This window comes from Gymnoscopelus braueri, assembly GCF_963280865.1.
Source record: "Gymnoscopelus braueri genome assembly, chromosome: 10".
Taxonomy (NCBI): Eukaryota; Metazoa; Chordata; class Actinopteri; order Myctophiformes; family Myctophidae; genus Gymnoscopelus; species Gymnoscopelus braueri.
The window spans coordinates 32,122,789-32,143,818 of NC_137611.1; the positions used below are offsets into that span (position 1 = coordinate 32,122,789).

The 21,030-nt window shown below is 43.9% G+C and overlaps 1 protein-coding gene across 1 annotated transcript in view; it reads right to left on the reverse strand.

The window, feature by feature from the left end:
- Positions 1–875: 875 nt before the first annotated feature.
- Positions 876–21,030, reverse strand: part of plppr4a (phospholipid phosphatase related 4a) — a gene marked incomplete at both ends in the record, with an annotated part of 30,555 nt that continues 10,400 nt past the window's right edge. The window contains 9 exons of the mRNA XM_080439850.1: positions 876–1,798; positions 3,872–4,019; positions 7,026–7,632; positions 8,373–8,610; positions 9,132–9,267; positions 12,520–12,693; positions 15,849–15,906; positions 18,343–18,538; positions 20,017–20,146. Coding sequence (XP_080295976.1) covers positions 876–1,798; positions 3,872–4,019; positions 7,026–7,632; positions 8,373–8,610; positions 9,132–9,267; positions 12,520–12,693; positions 15,849–15,906; positions 18,343–18,538; positions 20,017–20,146 — 2,610 coding nt within the window. The remainder of the gene's footprint in view (positions 1,799–3,871; positions 4,020–7,025; positions 7,633–8,372; positions 8,611–9,131; positions 9,268–12,519; positions 12,694–15,848; positions 15,907–18,342; positions 18,539–20,016; positions 20,147–21,030) is intronic.

Consider the following 21,030-nt stretch of genomic DNA (forward strand, 5'->3'; position numbering starts at 1 on the left):
TCTCTCTCTATATATATATATATATATATATATATATATATATAACAAAGAAAAACCTTCCCACTGCTTCTCTTAGGAAGGGACCGCACACTCCAATGACGATGGACAGGACTCAGACTCGGTTAATGCTTCATTTTTGCTTTATTCGCATGACGCGTTTCGCCGTGTTGGCTTCATCAGGTGCTATATGATTATATATATATATGTAGCACCTGATGAAGCCAACACGGCAAAACGCGTCGTGCGAATAAAGCAAAAATGAAGCATTAAACGAGTCTGAGTCCTGTCCATCGTCATTGGAGTGTGCAGTCCCTTCCTAAGAGAAGCAGTGGGAAGGTTTTTCTCTTTCTAATATGCATTATCTTGCCAAACCAGCACCTCTACCCTGGATGTGCACGAGAGCTACCTGACTATATATATATGTATATATATATATATATATATATATATATATATATATATATATATATACACGTACAGATACAGTAGATAGATAGATAGATAGATAGATAGATAGATAGATAGATAGATAGATAGATAGATAGATAGATAGATAGATAGGATGCGAGGCAGAGGCACACTAAATTAGGCTGTGGTCACTCCACTGCCTGTTTTCTTAAACTATGAATCAGGGTCACTCAAATGGGTCTATTGCTGGGACCCAACATAAGAATAGCAATTTAAATGAGCCCTATAGCTCCAGGGTGAGAGTCTAAATTGTTGACTTCCAAACCAGTTGGCAGCTTGTTGGCCAAGTAAAGATTACATTTTATTGCCTATAGCCTCAAGGATATGGGCTTGTTTATGTGCCTAAATTACTTGTAATGCTTAGGAGAGAGGAGAGGCTCAAAACAATCGGCCTATTTCAATGAATTCTATTTCAATTCAGCACCATGCCACTCCTTATAGGCCAAACCAAGGGTCGGCGGTGGGGTGTGAGTCAGAATAGGCCGGGGCAGGGTGGGCGGAGGGGTGGGGCCTGGTCGGCCATAGAACCCCTGCAACCCCTGCCTGTTGGGGTGATTGGGATTGTCTTGGAAACGGCTGTTGGGATTGTCTTGGAAACGGACGGTGGGAGTGTCTTGGAAACGGCCATTGGGGTTGTCATAGTAACGGTTCCCATTGTCGTTGCCGTTGTCATAGAGTCGGTGGCTGTGGTGTGGGTCGGGGCTAGGCCCTCGGTCGGTGCACAGAATGACGTTGCCGCCAGCCTGCCTCCTCAGGGTGGACTCGCGGCTGGACGAGGCTGCCGACTGGCTGTCGGAGCCTGCGTCGCTGCCAGGACCTGCCCCCTCCACTGGGGTGACCCTGATGGTGGTGACGGCCTGGGGGTGGGGGTGGAACGGAGGGGCGAAGCTTGAGTTTGGGGCAAAGGGCGAAGTGGGCTTGTTGGAATTGGGGTGAGGATTGTTGAAGTTAGCGGGGTTTAACATGTTGTTCTGGTGGGGGTTGTTGGGGTGCATGGGATGCAGGGGGTGCACGACATGAGGATGGTTGCTATATACACCTCCTCCGTCTCCATCTCCTCCTCCTCCATCGCTCTCCATCTCGAACCCTGTAACACTCCTTCTGCCGTCCAGCACGCCTCCATCCCGCAGCGAATCAGGGCTGTCTGTGTGTCTGTTGAGGTCGTTGGGGGCAAAGGCTGATTGGTGGAGAGATGCACGTTGATCTGGAGGTTTCCAGCGCCAAGAGCCGCTGCCATCCGTACTGGGTGGTTTAACCACCGGTGGTCTGTGTCGGGACTCAGGGTGGGCGTCCACACGCACTATACTGCCGCTCCGCTCCAAACCCCCTCCTGAATAATAACATAGTTACCGGTACATTTATATCAATACAATTGAATAAAATGTTTAAATATTGCAATATGGCTGTGAGCAACAGTTGTCAAATTGGACAAAAAAACATTAGCATTTTTAAAACTACAAGCTACTATAGGGCATAGCAGTGGCGGCCATTTTCTGGTTCCACTTCAAAATAGTCAATGCATTTTTCCCATTGACATTTCCAAAAATATTTATATCGATTATTTTAAGCCTAGAATCAAGCCATCCAGGGTCCTGGTGAATCATGACGATAAAACGTTTGATTCTGTGAAAAAACTTTTTTGAAAATGGCAAAACAAAGGGTATTTATGAAATATAGTATATCATATAATTAAATATAAAATAAAATAAAATCACAGAAAACAATGTTTTATGGTCATGATTCACCAGGACCCTGGATGGCTTGATTCTAGGCTTAAATTAATTGATACAAATATTTTTGGAAATGCATTGACTATTTTGAAGTGGAACCAGAAAATGGCCGCCACTGCTATGCCCTATACGTTTTATGCCTGTTGGGTCAATATCCGACAGACAGAGAGCGGTAACGGCAATGATGTCCGAACCATAATCAGATGGTGGCACATCTAGTGTCAATTACGGTGTGCCCGCCTGCTTCAAATATCTTTATTGACCTTGTCAACCAGCAGGTGTCCTACCCTACATCATGGTTGAAATTTCTCAATGGAAGAGTAGGGAGACCACCCACAACCACTGCATATATATGTGCTAGTTATATATAGTGTTTCTCAGTGAGGGGCGGTACAGCCCCCCAGGGGGGCGTACAGAGTACACTTGAATAATATATTCAAGTGTACATTTTCTGCATTTCATCCTAGACTTTTTTTCATTAACGCTGCAGTCAAATGAGGCGTGGTTTCTGAATTGTGTGTAATTGCATGTTGTTTATTGGGATGATGATGGAAGATTGGCTAGATTTGTATGTGTTGAATGGGGTTTGTACAGGTGGAAGCATGTTTGGAAAGGCTACTGAAGCCTAATCTATACTCCACTGTACAACGGTGTTGCTTGACGATATCCTGACATCATACTGACATGATACTGACCATGATACTGACCTTGATACTGACATGATACTGTCCATGATACTGACCATGATACTGACATGATACTGACATGATACTGACCATGATACTGACAATGATACTGACATGATACTGACCATGATACTGACCATGATACTGACCATGATACTGACATGATACTGACCATGATACTGACATGATACTGACCATGATACTGACCATGATACTGACATGATACTGACCATGATACTAACATGATACATGATACTGACCATGATACTGACATGATACTGACATGATATTGACATGATACTGACCATGATACTGACATGATACTGACCATGATACTGACCATGATACTGACCATGATACTGACATGATACTGACCATGATACTGACATGATACTGACCATGATACTAACATGATACTAACATGATACTAACATGATACTGACATGATACTGACCATGATACTGTCATGATACTGACCATGATACTGACCATGATACTAACATGATACTGACCAGGATACTGACCAGGATACTGACCATGATGCTGACATGATACTGACCATGATACTGACATGATACTGACCATGATACTGACCATGATACTGATCATGATACTGACCATGATACTGACATGATACTGACATGATACTGATCATGATACTGATCATGATACTGACCATGATACTGACATGATACTGATCATGATACTGATCATGATACTGACCATGATACTGATATGATACTGACCATGATACTGACCATGATACTGACCATGATACTGACATGATACTGACATGATACGGACCATGATACTGACCATGATACTGACCATGATACTGACATGATACTGACATGATACTGATCATGATACTGACCATGATACTGACATGATACTGACATGATACTGACCATGATACTGACCATGATACTGAATTATGTATTAAGGAGACAGGGAAATGAAAGCATGTTTAGAGATAAAGACACCCACCTCCTGTTGTTGCTCCTGTGGTGGAGGTGGGTGGGGAGGGGTCCTCCTGGTCTGTCAGGGCTCGGTAGCGGATGGATCCGCTACAGCTGCCACCATCCTCCGACCGCGGGGAGTGGAGCAGACCCTGCTGCTTGGACAAGGCTATCACCTGAAACACAATTATAAGGTTGTTAGATTATGAATAGCCTGGAGTGTGTGTGTGTGTGTGTGTGTGTGTGTGTGTGTGTGTGTGTGTGTGTGTGTGTGTATATATATATTTTATATATATATATATATATATATATATATATATATATATATATATATATATATATATATATATATATATATATATATATAATGGGAGATGTAGTCGTTAGGTCATCTACGCCTGAGAATTGGACTCGATCTTGAATAAATTAGTACTTTTCCACCATTCGTTTTTGTAACCATATGAGGAAAATCGCTGGAGTACTTTCTTTTCTTTTTTTTACACACTTACGTGATAAAACAATTATCACGTAAGTGATATTACGTGAAAAAAAAAACTTTATGTGAAAACATTTCAGTGACCCAGGGGGCGTGGTTGTTTATGTCAGACCTCGGTACTATAAGGAGCTACCCAGAGCAACCACAGTCTATACTATTAGTTACTAAAGAGCTCCATGGGAGCTGTTTGAGATATAAATGTTGACACAAGGCTCCTGCCTGCTCTCAGATTATCTCAACCTTCCTTCTAGCTGTGAGCTCAGACACCCAGCAAAGTACTGTAAATACTGAAAACCATAAAAGAGCAAAAGTAAATCTCTCATATAATGATAATACATCTTAACGACAATAAAAAGTGGGGGAAATTTTAATAAACACACACCCACTCAGGTTTCCCTCGTGTGAAACTAGGTCAAACCTATTGCGGCATGGTTGCCAAATAATTGCCAAAGCAGCAGCCCACAGATTGAAAGTGCTGCACACAGCTCATCTGTTCAAATTCTGCTCAAATGTAGGATGATAATGAGAATCAAACAGTGTTCACTGCAAATTGAATGTTGGTTTATCTCCTCATCTCCATCTCACCGAATCAAGCCAGGATCGAAGGCACATTGATGTAGAGGGAAAGAGCCACACGCTCTCCAAGTAGATGATAGCAGCGTGCTTCACAATGCACTTATTCACACACAGCTGGAAGGTCTTCTACTTGGTATGCACTGCTGCTCATGTGACTGGAAGATCTAGGTATGTGCATGCAGCTGTACTTTTGATTCAAAAGGGAACTCTTCCATGCTCAAAATGCATTGAAGAACTGAAGACAGGAAGACAAGGATACCAGGATGTTTTGTTGCTTTGTTGTCTCCGCCAGGCCGAAAGGCATGGCGAGAGAGTATGTTTTGCCCCCTGTCCGTCCGTCCGTGTGTGTGTCCGTCCGTGTGTCCGTCCGTCCGTCCTGTCTGTGTGTTAGCACCAAATCTCAGGCACCGTTGGCCCGGTCGCTGCGAAACTGTGCACACACACTCCCTGGATGCCAATTCAGAACCTCTGCCTCCAATTTTTCACATAGGCCTGTCATAGCGCCACCAGGAGGCCGATTTGTGCAAAACCCATTTTTCCCCATTACTCCTACAGTTTTTAACCAAACCTCATGCAAATCGGTACACAGTATCTCTATAGTCATGTGATCAACCCTGATCTGTCCGATTTCCCATATTCCATCCTCCTTGGCTAAGGTTACCATCCAAAGTTTGCAGGACTGGTCCGTTTTGAACAAACTGCCTCAAATCATGAACGCAGCTTGCCATTTCCAAAAAATTGCACACGCACATTCCCACTAGGCCGAGGAAGAAATGGCACTTAAAACTTTTCACATCAGCCTCATGGTGGCGCTATAACAGGCCGATTTGCATTTTTAACTATAACTGCACCGATCTGCGTGAAACTTTGCACGCCTACTCCCTAGAGGCCAAGGAAAAACATCTGCACTGCATCTTTCACATCTGCTTTTTACAGCGCCACCAACCGACTTATGTCAAATACATTTTTGGATATTAATCCTTCAGATTTTATCCAAACATCACGCACATCGGTACACAGTATCTCTATAGTCATGTGATCAAGACGCATCTGTCCCATATTTCATATTCCATCCTGATTGGCTAAGGTTGACTTCCAAAGTTTGCAGGATTGGTCCGTTTTGAACAAAATGTCTGAAATCATGAACGTGGCGTGCGATTTCCGTGAAAATTTGCACGCACATTCCCACTAGGCCGAGGAAGAAATGCCACCCTTTTCACATTGGCCTATTATAGCGCCACCAGGAGGCCACAATAACTTACCTGACCTGGCGGAGACCTGTGCTCCGAGGAGCACTTTTTCTAGTTTGTTTGTTTGTTTACCTCAGCTTCAACTTGAAATCTTGTGTTTTTACATTCAGTATTTACTGCGTATGGATCATTGGTTCTCAAAGTGGGGTTCGGGGACCTTGGGGGGGGGTACCAGGGGGTCCCCATCAAAATTAGTTAATAAAGAGTCAAAATCATTTTAACCCGTTTATCCATATTTTATACTTTGCCTATTCAAAAATACCAGATATACCGTAAATTTCGGACTATAAGCCATTTTTCGACCCTGCGGCTTATATAACGGTGCGGCTTATCTATGGATTTTTACAGCTAACGGCCACTAGGGGACCTCCTAAATCTATGGATTTTACACCCGCGGCTTATAGTCCAGTGCGGCTTATATATGTACAAATCATTCAATTTAGCTGCTGCGGCTTATATTCAGGTGCGGCTTATAGTGCGAAAATTACGGTACAAGCTTATAGCGTGGCTAGTGCCGCGCTATGAACTTGTAGATCTGCTATAGATCTGCTGTAGATCTGCTTTTTTTTTTTTAATCGTGCAAAATTTCTCTTTTTTTTTGCAAATCTTTGAATATATTTTTTAAGCGAACATTTGTAACTCAAATCTTTGCTTCTGGGGGTCCCTGGAACAAAATGTTTTGAGATGGGGGTCCGCGGCCAAATGCATATCATTTTGGGGGTCCTTGACAAAAAGTTTGAGAACCACTGGTATAGATACCATGATGCCATGAATTCTCTCAACAAATGCAATTAATTTCTAGACGGCTACACAGGTAGACATACAGACTGACAGACAGACAGACAGACAGACAGTTTCACCTGCATGAGACGAGGTTGTCCCCCTGCACTGAGTGGTCTGCAGGGGAGGTGGGCCTTCTCAGTCACTCTTAACCACTTCTCTCTCACTGAACCGCCCCCGTCCACCATACTGTCCTCCGATTCGCTCTCCATGTCCTTGGGGGCGGGGTTATCCTCCTCGGGAATGTGAACGAGTTGCGAGGAGCCGGGCCGAGGCTGGATGGACACTCTGGCCCCGCCGGCCAGTCCGCCGCCATTTCCATTGTGCACCAGGTGATTATGATTGGCCATGGGCACAGAGCTGGCGGCCAGCATCATGTACTGAGCTGGGATGTGGGCTCCGGCGCGCATCTCCGCCTCCAGGCCCGCGGCCGAAGGCAGATAAGTCCCAGCACGGAGCTCTGCCTCCAGGCCCATGGCAGAGGGCTCGGAGGAGCAGCGCAGCTCCATGTTCCTCTGAGGGGAGGAGGCAGAGGTGGGCCGAACACCATCCATCAGCTTCCTGTTGTCGTTCTTGAGCTTCCATTGGCTGAGCAGCTGTTTGGAGCGGGTGGAGTCCATTGAGGCATGGATGGAGGCATGGCGCCGAGGAATGCGACCCTCCTCCGACGATGAGCCTCCATGGGACCTAATCGCATAATCCAGACAATTATTATCAATATTAACGCTGACAGAGCAACATGTGGAGTCAAATAAAAGTCAACATAATCAATATTTGGATAGTGCATTCACAAGTGCAAAAGTAACAGCTGAAGAGATTTACAGGTGTGAAAAGGCATGGAATAAATTGCTTAAAGGACAACTTTGTTTTTTTACAACCAAGGTTTATATTTTAGCTTGTAATTAAAGTAAATAAAAGATGAGTGTTATTTTTTTTTCATTTACTGCTTTCTATAGTTTTAGCAATTTTCGCGATATTTTTTACAGTGGGCGGGGTCATTCTGTCCGGTGGCTAAATATGCCTTTTTTACACAATAAAAAAGGTCCTGTGGTCTTTGATGGCCAGATGTGAGTTATTGGGGGCTAGAAGAGCTACTGTAAATAATAATAAAGAAAACACTGGGTTATTGTGTAAAAAAAGACATATTTAGCCACCGGACAGAATGCCCCCGCCCACTGTAAAAAAGATAGCGAAAATTGCTAAAACTATAGAAAGCAGTAAATAATTTTTTTTTAACACTCATATTTTATTTACTTTAATTACAATCTAAACATAAACCTTGGTTGTAAAAAACTAAAGTTGTCCTTTAAGCTTGTGATGTCTGTAAGAAAACATTTTTTTTTTAAATTATAGTGTGTTAAATGTTGCAAAACTTGAATGTGAAGACTTGATTAACCAAAACATTTCAAATCAACAGTGAACATTACCGTGGCAAGGTGCTGCTGCTGAATGTCATCATGTTGTCATGGTTTCCCAGTGGACTGGGTGGGCTTATCACCTCTACCTCGGCACTGGCCCTCTTTAGATTTAGATTGGACTCTCTGTAGGAAGGCTCTCGGTAGGAGGAGCTTCGTGTCAAGATGGGCTCCGATTGGTTGGACAGCATGTGGGAGGAGGTCCTTGTTAGGATGGGTTCTGGTTGGCTGGGAGCCAGGGTGTGGTGCCCTATTGGGAGGAAACAACAATATAGGGGGAAAATAATTCTATGGCAGCAGGTGATTTTTAAATTAAATTATTACTAGTGGCATAATTGGGGTGGGGGTATTATTTATTAATAATGATCATAATAATAATAATAATCCTAACTATTAGGAGCAGTGGGCAAGTGCCATTAATACAGCTCATGAGGAGCAGTTACGGGTTAAGTGTCTTGATCAGGGGCACATAGACTGGGTTGTGGGACATGGTGCAAACTGAGGACCTTTTGTTTCCCAGGCTTCTTCTGTATAGCCTACTGGATGATAAATTGATAAAGCAGGCCAAGGAAGGTCAGAACTGCTAGCTGTTGTACATCTCACAAACTTCAGTTCCCAACTACTTGGTGCAGGAGTCGGAAGTCACCTACATGATCTGAATGTATCCATAACCTGCTCCCCGGGCACCATGTGCTGTTGAAAACTATTGCTGCTTTTACGTTTTACACAATAAAATATAATTGCACAGCTATAATCCCTGCATGCATTTACCTTGGTGACTGTTACTAACAGTTGATTGGCTGACATTGGGAACAGAGGACAGAGGGGGCTCTCTCAGAGTAGGGGTTGCTGGTCGGCTTCTGGAACGATCTTCACTGGGCTGGAAATTCCCCACTGCATACACACCCTTTATGCACACACACACGCACGCACACACAGATACAAACACACGGACAGTAGCATAAGCTGTCACTCATAACCTTGGACAAGCCTGATTTATTATACCAGAGGTTCGGGCCAATTTGAATATAAGATTTTGCTTTGTCTAGCGCAGACGCTGCTGGCGTGAATTGGGCATAAAGGTGGTGCTGGTGGAAAGGCCATGGGGTCATCAAGATCAATGGACAGACTGTCCTACTGCACAGAGCCCTGCTGCAGGACTAAAATGCTTCAGCGTTGCTTTGTAGCTTTTACAGCATTATTAGCTCATTGGCAAAAGAAAAAAGCAGATAGAGGAGAAAACTGCATTTAAATGGACCATTTAAAACTGCTTTGAAAAGTACACTGCGTTTTGTTTGTGCGCGTGATCTCTCTTGTGTTCAGAAGTCTGGAAGTGTGTTCTCTGTAGCTTTGTGTGCATATTAGGCATGTGTGTGTGTGTGTGTGTGTGTGTGTGTGTGTGTGTGTGTGTGTGTGTGTGTGTGTGTGTGTGTGTGTGTGTGTGTGTGTGTGTGAGTGTGTGTGAGTGTGTGTGAGTGTGTGTGTGTGTGTGTGTGTGTGTGTGTGTGTGTGTGTGCGCGCGCTTGCGTGCGTGTGCTTCGTGGAAGTGGGTGTGTTAGAAGAGCGGAAGTGCATGTGTGGGAAGTGCTAAATTTAGTGGTAGCAGTGGTAGTCTCTACAAAGATAATTTTGCCATCCAGCTCTACTCTCAGTACATTACATATCATTACATTGACTTTGTGTTATTATGTTGAAGAAAATGACATAGGATTACATTGAAGAATAATCAATTTTACACACATTTCTGATGTGCAGCAATGTGTTGTGTACAGTAGTTGTTTTTTTAGCAGTTTGTTTTTTTACTTCAGCTCTGTATCTCGAATGCTAGAAAAATGTACAAAATAATCCGAAGATAACACATGTTTTTTTACTAGGTCCCGTAGTGTGAAATTAGTTTTTTATAAACAACGATGGATAAATAATGATATACTGTATGGCCTCTTATCCTGGAGTCATATCATGTAATAGTAATCATTCCTCCTCCTCTATGATATATTAAAATCCATATGGAGCAATTCTCTATGTATATAAATAATATAAATGACTAGACCATACCCGTCGGGGGATATGAGCACCCACGCTTGTTTCACGGATGTGGCAACACCGGTGCTTGTTTCACGCACATGATTTGTCAACCCGGGAGCCAGCAAACACAAAAACGCTAATAAACCGCTGACATTTGGGGAAAGCGAAAACCCGGCTTCGGTGTTCCGTGCACATGGTAATGGTCAATGGCTGTGTGCAAATGCAAATCAATTGCTCCAGCCACTGAGGAGAACCGGGCAGAAGAGAATTTGCTCACAGAGGCACGCACAGAGCTTTGTAGAATTATAGGATAGGATGATAGGATGGGATGATAGGATGATATGCAACCTATGAGTGTACTAGCGTCCGTCAAGTGGGAAGGGAGTCTGTTGTTAAACAGTCCAACGTCCTTCAGGGTACTGTACTTATGTAGACATATCCTTCCAGTTTTGTGGCATTGGCAGAATGGTTGTTATATAATTTATGTGCTGAGCCATGCCCTTTTGAAATTCAATGATCAATAACTTCAAAGTTTCGTGTAAAGCAGACTTTATTGTTTTTTAAATCAACTTCAGTTTTTTTTAAATTTCTCCCCAATTTTTAATCATTGTCAATTGTTTGTTATCAGTTTCCACCTTCAGGTAGTATGGATAGGCTATCTACAGTACAGTATCCAAGAAAGGTCTTTGTATATTATCAAGAGCTATGAATGAGCCTTTGCTTGACATAGAGTAGAATCTCCTCTATTCACTCATTATGTGTTGGAGGTACAGTAAGACATGTTTTCATTTAAATCGATTCAGGCACCTTGCCAGTAAAGTCCATAACATGCACAGACAGTATTAGCGTCTAGACTGACTCTGAATAAGGCTGTGATGGGGGTTTGGATCAATAGTAGTATTGATCCCCACTTAAGTGTATCAACTATTTGTAGTTATCTTGGAAGAGGACCAAAACATGGCCATGATTCACAGGAGACTGTTTGCACCTGTTACATGAATCACTTAACCCAATAAAACCGGGAAAGCATCTGTGTAACCACTTTAGCCATTATTTTATAAATTGGCTATTCAAAAATAGCAGATATACAAGCTCACAGCGCGTCACTTCGTGCCGCGCTATGAGCTTGTAGATCTGCTATTTTTGAAAAATCTTGAAAATGTGTGCAAATCTTTGAATATACATTCTTAAGCTAATATTTTTAACTCAAATCTTTGCTTCTGGGGGGTCCATGGAGCTAAATATTTTGAGATGGGGGTCGGCCACACATTTGGACAGCATAGAATCAATTTCTGTACCAGGAGGGTGACTGGGAAACTTGGGGTTCTGATTCTGAATGAAATGCCCACATTTATTTTAAGATAAAAATGAGAAGGAAGGTCAAAAGTCAAATGTCTTTTGAGAGCTCTGAAAAGGACATAAAAATCCCTTTGTTGTATACATCACTTTTTTGTGATTGTTACATTATTGTGCCAAAAGTGGAAGGTCAATTCAGAGCATGAGGATAGGGACAAATTATTATTTAATATAGGGGTGAGGATGGAAGAGCTGTGAAGGCTAAAGTGTTTTCTGAATTAGAACCACATTTTCTTGGAATTAGCGGTGAAGTTAGCACCCAAAGGAAGTTCAGAGCAAATCAGCGACTGAGGAGAAAGCGTGGTAATAGTTCCATATTGACCCATGGACATCCCAAGCATTTCCTTTTTTACAATCAACCCAATGTAATAGTTTATAGATTATTGCTTGCAATAATGGGCAATGTTGAGCAATGCCAGTCTGCCAAGACTTTAACGACTGTATATTTTAATATTATATTAAGGTTATGTACAGTATACTTGACTTAAAGTGGCACTATGTAACTTTTTTATTTTTATGAACAGGATCTGACCTGATGGTCAAGATTCAATTTATCCCCTGAGCAAGCAGGCCGGCTCTATTAGCTCAATGGTAAACATTTCAGGAAACCTGGTTCAAATCCGGGGTAGAAGAGGAAAGTTACATAGTGCAGCTTTAAGGAAAAGGCAAGTTTATTAAAGTGGGATTTCAGTAGCTTATCAAAAAGAAGGTACCAAATTAGCTAACCGAATTTCAGGCAGTCGGTTGTTCTAAATAACGACCATTTAAAGTCAATTACCAGGTAGACAGCAATGGCTCCTCCCAGAAGCCACCCACAGTAGACATCAACCGGATGGTTTCTGAACTGGATCATCCTCGTGAGGCCGGCCATGATAGCCAACATGATGAAGGAAAACACCAGGAGAGGTTTCAGCAACTTAGAGGAGTCTGTCAACACTGCATTGAAGTACATCTGTGGTACAAACACACACACAAAGACACAAATACATCAGTACAAGCACAAACTCATAAAAACACATGCACAGACAGAGAGCAAGAGTGTGTCATTCAGTTCAGTTGTCCATCTATCTCAAGTCCCTTTTTATCTCTGCTAGGCCATGTGGCCGGGAGGCGGAGATTATGTTTTCGCTCCTGTGCGTGTGTCTGCAACTAATCTCAATCTTTACATGCACAGTTGCACACTCCCAGTAGGCTCCCAGAAGGCTTTTGACACATATAAAAAAATTGGCCTCATGGCGGTGCTATAACAGGCTGCTTTACGTTATAATAACGCCTATAACTCTTGAACCATAGGTCATACAATCAAAAGAGATTTTCCAAAACTAAAACAAATCAGTGAGTCATGTGGTATGTGATGTGTGTGGGTGGGCTGTGGGACTCGATAGGTGGAGATGCGCATGGACTCTGATTGACTATTGACTACAGGAGCATTTGATTGCAAACAGAGTACCGCAGAGAAGATAAAAGTCTCAGTTTAACTTTCTTCTGGACTGGAGCAGGAGGGGGGGAACGCAATTTTTCGCGCATGCACGGAACACATGCACGCGCTGCGCGCATGCGTCCCCTTCGGTTCTAAAACCCTCTCTGCATCCTTGCACACACGCGCACACACACACACACACACACACACACACACACACACACACACACACACACACACACACACACACACACACACACACACACACACACACACACACACACACACACACACACACACACACACACACACACACACACACGCACACAGGGGCAAAAACATAATCTCCGTCCTTGGCCTGGCATAGGTAGGCTGAGGCTGAGGCTGAGAAGTGAATATGCAGTGGAACCGAGGACAAGACCAGTCCAAATGGGTCACTTTTCTGCTGAGTCATATTGTGCACAGCTTGAGGCTGAGTCAGAGAGTCAAGAGAGAGGAGTGGGTGTGAGTGTGTGTGTGTGTGTGTGTGTGTGTGTGTGTGTGTGTGTGTGTGTGTGTGTGTGTGTGTGTGTGTGTGTGTGTGTGTGTGTGTGTGTGTGTGTGTAAGCACAATGCATTTTCAGAAAGGCCTGTTCTACCTCTGACATGATCTTTGTGCTGCGTTTGATGCAGGAGAATGCCAAGGAGCCTTCATCAATCTGGCTCCCGCAACGGAACTCTGAAAACATGTGGCATTGCACACATACCCCTGATCACCAAGTTTTCTGGATCATAATAAAATTCAGTGTGGCACTAACATTTCTTAACATTATATTCCACAATGGCGTGTATAGCGCGTGTGACTCATTCTCCTCCCTTTCCCTGTACAGGTTGGAGTGGAACAGGGTGCTACTAGCTCCATTGATCTTCAATCTGTTTCTGGCAGCCGTAACCATCCTGTCACAACTGAAGTAAAGGACCCAAGTGCAGAACACACAGGCAGCAAACAGAGGTTAAGGTACAAACAGTCTTTACCGAAGAAGGTCAGGTAGACAATATAAGTAAGCCCAGGTAGCTGACTGACTAGCAACAAGCTAGACAGACAGGGAAGAACATTACTAACAGTAGCAGCTGGCATGAAGGAGTAACAATTAACGAATAAGTGCTAGACAAGGTGGGGTTGATCTGAACAGCAGTGGGACTGCAAACTGCTAAATCGGACCCCCACTGGAGACGAGAATGAGAGGATGAGACCAGCAGCGAGACAATCCCCTACATACTTTTCCTTATCCTCCATCTCCGGATCTGTGAGGGAAAACAGGCACCACGAGGCGGCAAGGATCTGGGCATAAGGTCTATCCTACAGTCACAGGGCCAATGGGGAGGCAGAGTTGCAGTTCGCCGATGTTTGAAGACTTATTCTAAGTCAGAATAAGCAAGAGGGTACACTTGTGAGGTCAGAGAAATCTCCAGGAGTAGCTGACGGGCTCTGAGCAGACCTAAGTCATTTGAGACAAAATGGCTCCCGCCCTCAACAGAACCTGTGGGCCAGGAAATTTGAAACCAGTGGTGGGTCAATTATATGTAGGGGAACAGAAACATACGCCCATCTAAGGCGTTAGTATTCAAGGGAGAGACGAGGGGCAGAGTGGATGGAAATGAGCCAAGTACGAGTCCAAGTTGTCCTGAGGGCATGGGACTGATTATTTCAGAAGAGATTACGTTCAAGTTCAGTACAAGAGGCAGAAGATTTATTCAATGTAATTTGTCTCTCCAGTACCCTCGCTCTTGTGGGTGAACCTGGTCTTTTGCTGCCTGGCTCTGTATCTAACAGGGGTATTGAGCAACTTGAAAACCAACGTACCAATCAACGAAATGTATTACATCAAAGCAGACTCCAACGAGCTCCACTCCAATCACACCTGTCACCTACACCTACGTATCTCCCAGCTCAACGTATACTCACATACTCCACTGCTCGAGCTGCGGAAAGACGTGGATCATGGAGTGGGCTTCACAGCCAACCTCCAATGCCACCACCGGCAACAGCCTCAACATCTCACAACTACAGTCATGGAATGGACGTCACAAAAGGAAACAATTAATAGTTGGGACAATTTAAGTTCAGGAGGAAAGACCACACCTGAAGATGATGCCTGTAGACAACTCCACCCGATACCAACAATGAGAAGCATAATACCTAGCCCACCAGTCCTTGTGCTTCATTATCTCACACATTTCCACCACCCCGTTCTCCAACCTTTCTTTCTTTTTCCAGTTCTTATCCCTCCATACCTGTGTGTTTCAATCCCTCTTTCTCTTTCAGTTTCCTGAAGAGGGGGTCTCCATTATCCATCAGCAGACATGCGTTCTGGACTCCCAAGATGCTCACGGTCAAGACCCTCACTCCTCGTCCTTCCATCAACCTGTACAACCTCTGCTCCTGGACTCCCAGACCTTCATCACCTAACCACTAATATCATCACCAGAACCATAACACTTTGTAATAAACAACCTACAACTACTGGCCGTTCTGTACCAAGTAAGTGTGTGTGTGTGTGTGTGTGTGTGTGTGTGTGTGTGTGTGTGTGTGTGTGTGTGTGTGTGTGTGTGTGTGTGTGTGTGTGTGTGTGTGTGTGTGTGTGTGTGTGTGTGTGTGTGTGTGTGGGTGGGTGCGTGTGCGTGTGCATGCGTGTGTGCGCACTCACTGAGATATAGACAGCAGCAAAGGCCGCCAAAGTTGCGTGCTGTGAAGGAAAAGACTTCCTAAAAGAAATGAGAGAGAAAAGACACACACAGTTAGACAGACAGACAGACAGACAGACAGACAGATAGACAGACAAGCGGAAGAAGCAGAAGAGAATAAAAACAGGGAGGGAGTAAGTGCTTGAGACAGAAAGACAAAGCGTTCTTTATGGTAATGATAATGCTAATGATCATGGTGAGCGTGCCTGTTAAGTGGCCAGACAGGAAAGGACATCTGAATATTCATCAGCAGCAAAGTCACTTTCAGTGCATCTGGAGAGATTGTACAAAGTTCGGGCATGCATACGTGCGTGCGTGTGTGTGTGTGTGTGTGTGTGTGTGTGTGTGTGTGTGTGTGTGTGTGTGCGTGTGCGTGTGCGTGTGTGTGTGCGTGTGCGTGTGCGTGTGCGTGTGCGTATGTGTGTGTGTGTGTGTGTGTGCGCGTGCAATTTACAATTAAAATTAAGGCCTTTAGCAGGTCTTAGTAAGTGGCATGAACTCTAGTCAACAGACAACAAGGTAAAATGTTGGTCACATAAGTAGAGAGCAAAGAAAAACAACTTAGCTGCTTCAAAGAACCTAGAACACCAGATAGACATCAAACCTAGCATCTGTCTAAACAACACGTGCCTGCATGTTTTCACGTGTGTCTGTTTGTGTGTGTCTCTACGTAGTCCCTCACATTGACGGCAGTGGCTCAGGAGGTAGAGCGGCCGTCTTGGAATCCGAAGGTTCCAGGTTTCGATTCCCGGCTCCTCCTGGCTGTGTGTCGAAGTGTCCGTGAGCAAGACGCCGAACCCCTAATTGCTTCCAATGAGCAGGTTGGTTGGTGCCTTGCATGGTTTCCTCCGCCATCGGTGTGTGAATGTGTGGGTGAATGTGAAGTACGTTGTAACACGCTTTGGAGAAAGGCGCTATATAAATGCAGTCCTTTTGCCATTGACCTCTCACATTATCAAGGAAGTTAGTTAATTAAATTGCATGTACAGTACAGGTCAGCCACGCCAACAGCGTGGTTCTTAGTATGAAAATGTTTAGCTAGCCTTAGATACTCAAATCAGCTGCCAAAGAAGGAAATACACAGTAAAATGCATGTTCATGTTTTCAGTTAACATGATCATAACAATGTGTCTCTGGTGCTTAACAGAGAACCAGAGACAAAGCATAGTGCTTACGTGTGTATGTGTAGTGCATACCAAGAGCAGACTGGCAAAGAATGTAATGATCCATGACGACCAAGAACTCCCTCCTTGCACGCTTTTCACCCTCAAAGGTTCATTTACCATGTGGATGATTTGATTGATCTGTGAACAAGCAAACAGCTTGTGTGTCCACAGAGGCCAAGTATGTTTTGAGACAGTATGTTAATTAGACAGATGCTACTGTAGGTTTGATGTCCACCTGCTATTCTAGTTACTTGCAGTCACTTTCAGTCAAATTTACACACTAGGCTTGGGAGATACTTTATATCACGATTTGTGGCAAGATCACCATGGGGGCGCTGTGGGGGGTGTCTTGTGTAGGCGCAGGGATTGATTGGTCATGCCTGAGAGGAGACACAGGCTGATGACACACACACACACACACAAACACACACACACACACACACACACACGCACGCACGTGCACGCCCATACACACACACACACACACACACACACACACACACACACACACACAGTTTAGCAATTTATTCATGTCCACACACAGGGAAAACATACAGGGACACAAATATTTTAGGTGCAATAAAGGTTGCATTCACAAACTCATGGATATGTCCTCATGATACAACACGCATGTCATTCAGCACTCCATAGGCACAAGTAGTGGCGGCTTTGCCTTACATGGCAGCAGAGACAGCACAATACTTGTGCCAGCCTTTCTGCCTCGTCTTTGGGCATCGCAAGTTGTCGAAACCCTCCAACAACCAGTCCATGGGTATGTCCTGCTGGATTACCAGAGGAAACAAAATTCTTGGTCTTGCACTGCTGCATGGTGTTAAAGCACCCTCTGTAGTTGTTCTCATGGGCCTGGAAGTCCACCTATTGCTATTCCGACAGCGGACGGACATACCGCTGGAAGGCCGCCGGGTCTATTGCCTCTCTTCCCGGTAGCTGTTCACGGGAGGGAGGGGCCGTTAGGTAGTGTCGGCTGTTGGTAGATTCCACCGGTGAGTAGTGCCTTCTTGTATGCAAGCTACATAGTCCACAGAAGTTGCAAATCCATCCACTGCACCTACTACATTGACGATGGTAGTTACAACGGGGCAGTTTAACGTCATGCCCAGGACACTCACACTCACACTCTCACACACACACACACACACACACACACACACACACACACACACACACACACACACACACACACACACACACACACACACACACACACACACACACACACACACACACACACACACACACACACACACACACACACACACCAAACCCTTACCTCCCAGCATTGATGAGTCCTATGTCCTGTCCAGAGCAGATGTCTTCAAGTATAAAGGCTTCTTCACAGGTGGACATGTTGATGTGTGTGAGGTTGGGTTTACACACATCTAACCAGTATGGAGTGTGCTGACCAGTGGACAGCTGCAAGACATCTGTGATCAACGCCGTCACACACAGGCCAAAGATATGGACACCTACAAAATACAATTATAATTTAATGTGATTAAAGTATCACACACAGTCAGTTAAGATTATTACACACAGTACAGAGATGTGGACATATGGAGAGAGAAACCATAAAATTCCTCAATGTGTCTTTAACAGTGTTTGATTTTCTGGCCCTGTGATTGTAAAAAATATTGCACAATGCAGCTTTAAGCCATTAAAGCCGGGAAAGTGTCACTTCAGATTTTAGCTATATACATAGCAACAAAAAGTTTTCAAAAAACTCTTAGAATTTAGAACAGTGGTTCTCAAAAATAAAAGATCTAGAAGCTCACAGCGTGTCACTTTGTGCCGGGCTGCAAGTTTGTAAAAGTTTTTGTTCTTTTTTTTATACACAAATCTTCTCTTCTGGGGGTCCCTGGCACAAAAAAAATCAGGTGGGGGTCCGCGGCCAAATACATATGGGGGTCTTTGGCACGAAAAAGTTTGAGAACTACTGATTAAGAAGACATTTTGTAGAATTAGCCTCAGGTCTTCTTAATGGCTTAATATAGGCTGGCACAATGTACAGTATATGAGAATACTAATACGCCTCAGATATGTTGTTTCTCCCCTGGGAAATCAAGCTGCAGATCCGACATGGGAAATCAGATATACAGTCATATCTCCTACTGCATACTGCTGACTGTGTTTAGCTGATCTTTTAACAACACATCCCAGTGGTGGTATTTGAAGCCTTGTATGAGGTGGAGATTCCTCCTTGCCTATCGTTTAGCCCACCATCAGCATTCTTTCATTGGCTTTTGGTCATTTACTCACCGAGTGATGAAGTTACCACATTGGTTTGCCTGTTGGCCTAACAACAAACTATCCAATCACAGAGCAATCCTCCATCCAAGCTATGGGATCACAAAAGCTTGTGAGACTCAGAATAATGGTGGCTGTCTGTAAATGAACTTTTACCTATACTGTCAGTGTCTAGCAAAACTGTTCCTGGTTCATATTTAGGTGGCCATGCAGGTGCTCAATATTGTTTAATTAAATGGTTTTCAAACACTGTCTCTCCACACTAATGTATGTCATGTCATATCCTGCAATTCCTGCAACTGCATTATCTGTGTGTCTGTGGCTACATCCTATGGTTGATTCTCTTTGTTACAATTAGTGGCAGGGGACAAACATGGAGTTTTGACAAACATAATCCCTTGTCAACATTACCAGATGCCTGGTTTTCGACCGTTCAGAAGAGACGACTGAGTGTTCTAATTCATTGTGTCGATGAAGGCTTTAAAAGTGCAAACTGTCTGCGGTTGTTTGAGAAGCATTGGTTTAAAATGGCATTTGCGTTCTTTTTTTTTTGTTTACAAGTCATCATGTTTAGATGGCCGTAAGACAAATACTATCTACTACTGTATCCGCAATGTAGTCCACCTACACATTCCTCTGGCCCACCTAAGATCGGCACCGCAATTGCCCCAGGTGTGTAAGTACAGGGCTGTCTACTAACCTATGAACCGAACAGCTCTGCGGATGTACGAGTTGAAGTTACAGCCAGCGGCATTGATGTTAGCCTCAGTCTGAGTGGAAGGTGATCTCTTGGCCAGATAGCAGTACAGAATGGCCTCTCCTATCAGAATCTAGAGAGACAGACAGAGACAAAGATAAAGGGTCAGAGAGAGAGAGAGAGAGAGAGACTGATGGGGGAGTTCAAAATGTGCCACAGTCAATAGGTTTACTAGTTATAAAGCATGTCAATAAAGGCCTATTAGTAAGGAAGGAAACAGGTTGATTTACAGTTTTCCTCACAAAATACCAATGTAGGCCTCCGTGTAAGTTAGGTGTGGTATTCATACATATTGGACAGAAAATGTAAAAGACCATACTGGTGGCCTGGCATGTTTAATCCATTGACTACAACTCAAGGTGTACTTGACAATCATCTGATTTGTTCATTTCAGTACAGGACACGCAGAGACTTCAAACGTGCTTGAGATAGATAATCCACACACATTCATTGTGTAGATATTTTTTGTTAAAGTTGTTATCATTGCATTTTAATGCATTTTAAAAAGGCGGAATCTTTCTCATCTTTCACTTTCCATATTTTTGAATTTCATGGCCTCTTTCTATCATTGTGCTCTATCATCCACCAGGGCCCCTGGGGGATTACCTTGATAGTCTTGGATAGTCTACTTTATAAACTCATTTCACCCCTCTCATTCTACTGGGTGCCTTCAACCTAACCCACAGCCAAGTATCACGTTACTTCTCTTCCGTCTTCTTTCGACTTCTGTCTTCATTCTTTCTCCTCTGTGTATGCATTGGACCTAGTGTTCTCTAAAGCCTGCTCTGCCTCTAATCTCTCTGTTACTCCTCTTCACATGTCTTCACTCTCCCACCTAAACATACCCAACCTCACCCTGTCAACCTGAGGTCTCTACTCCCCCCCCTGTCCTCTTCTCTCTTACCTCCCCTGATTCCTATCCCTCCTTCTCAACCGAGTCTGAAACCTCCAACTTCC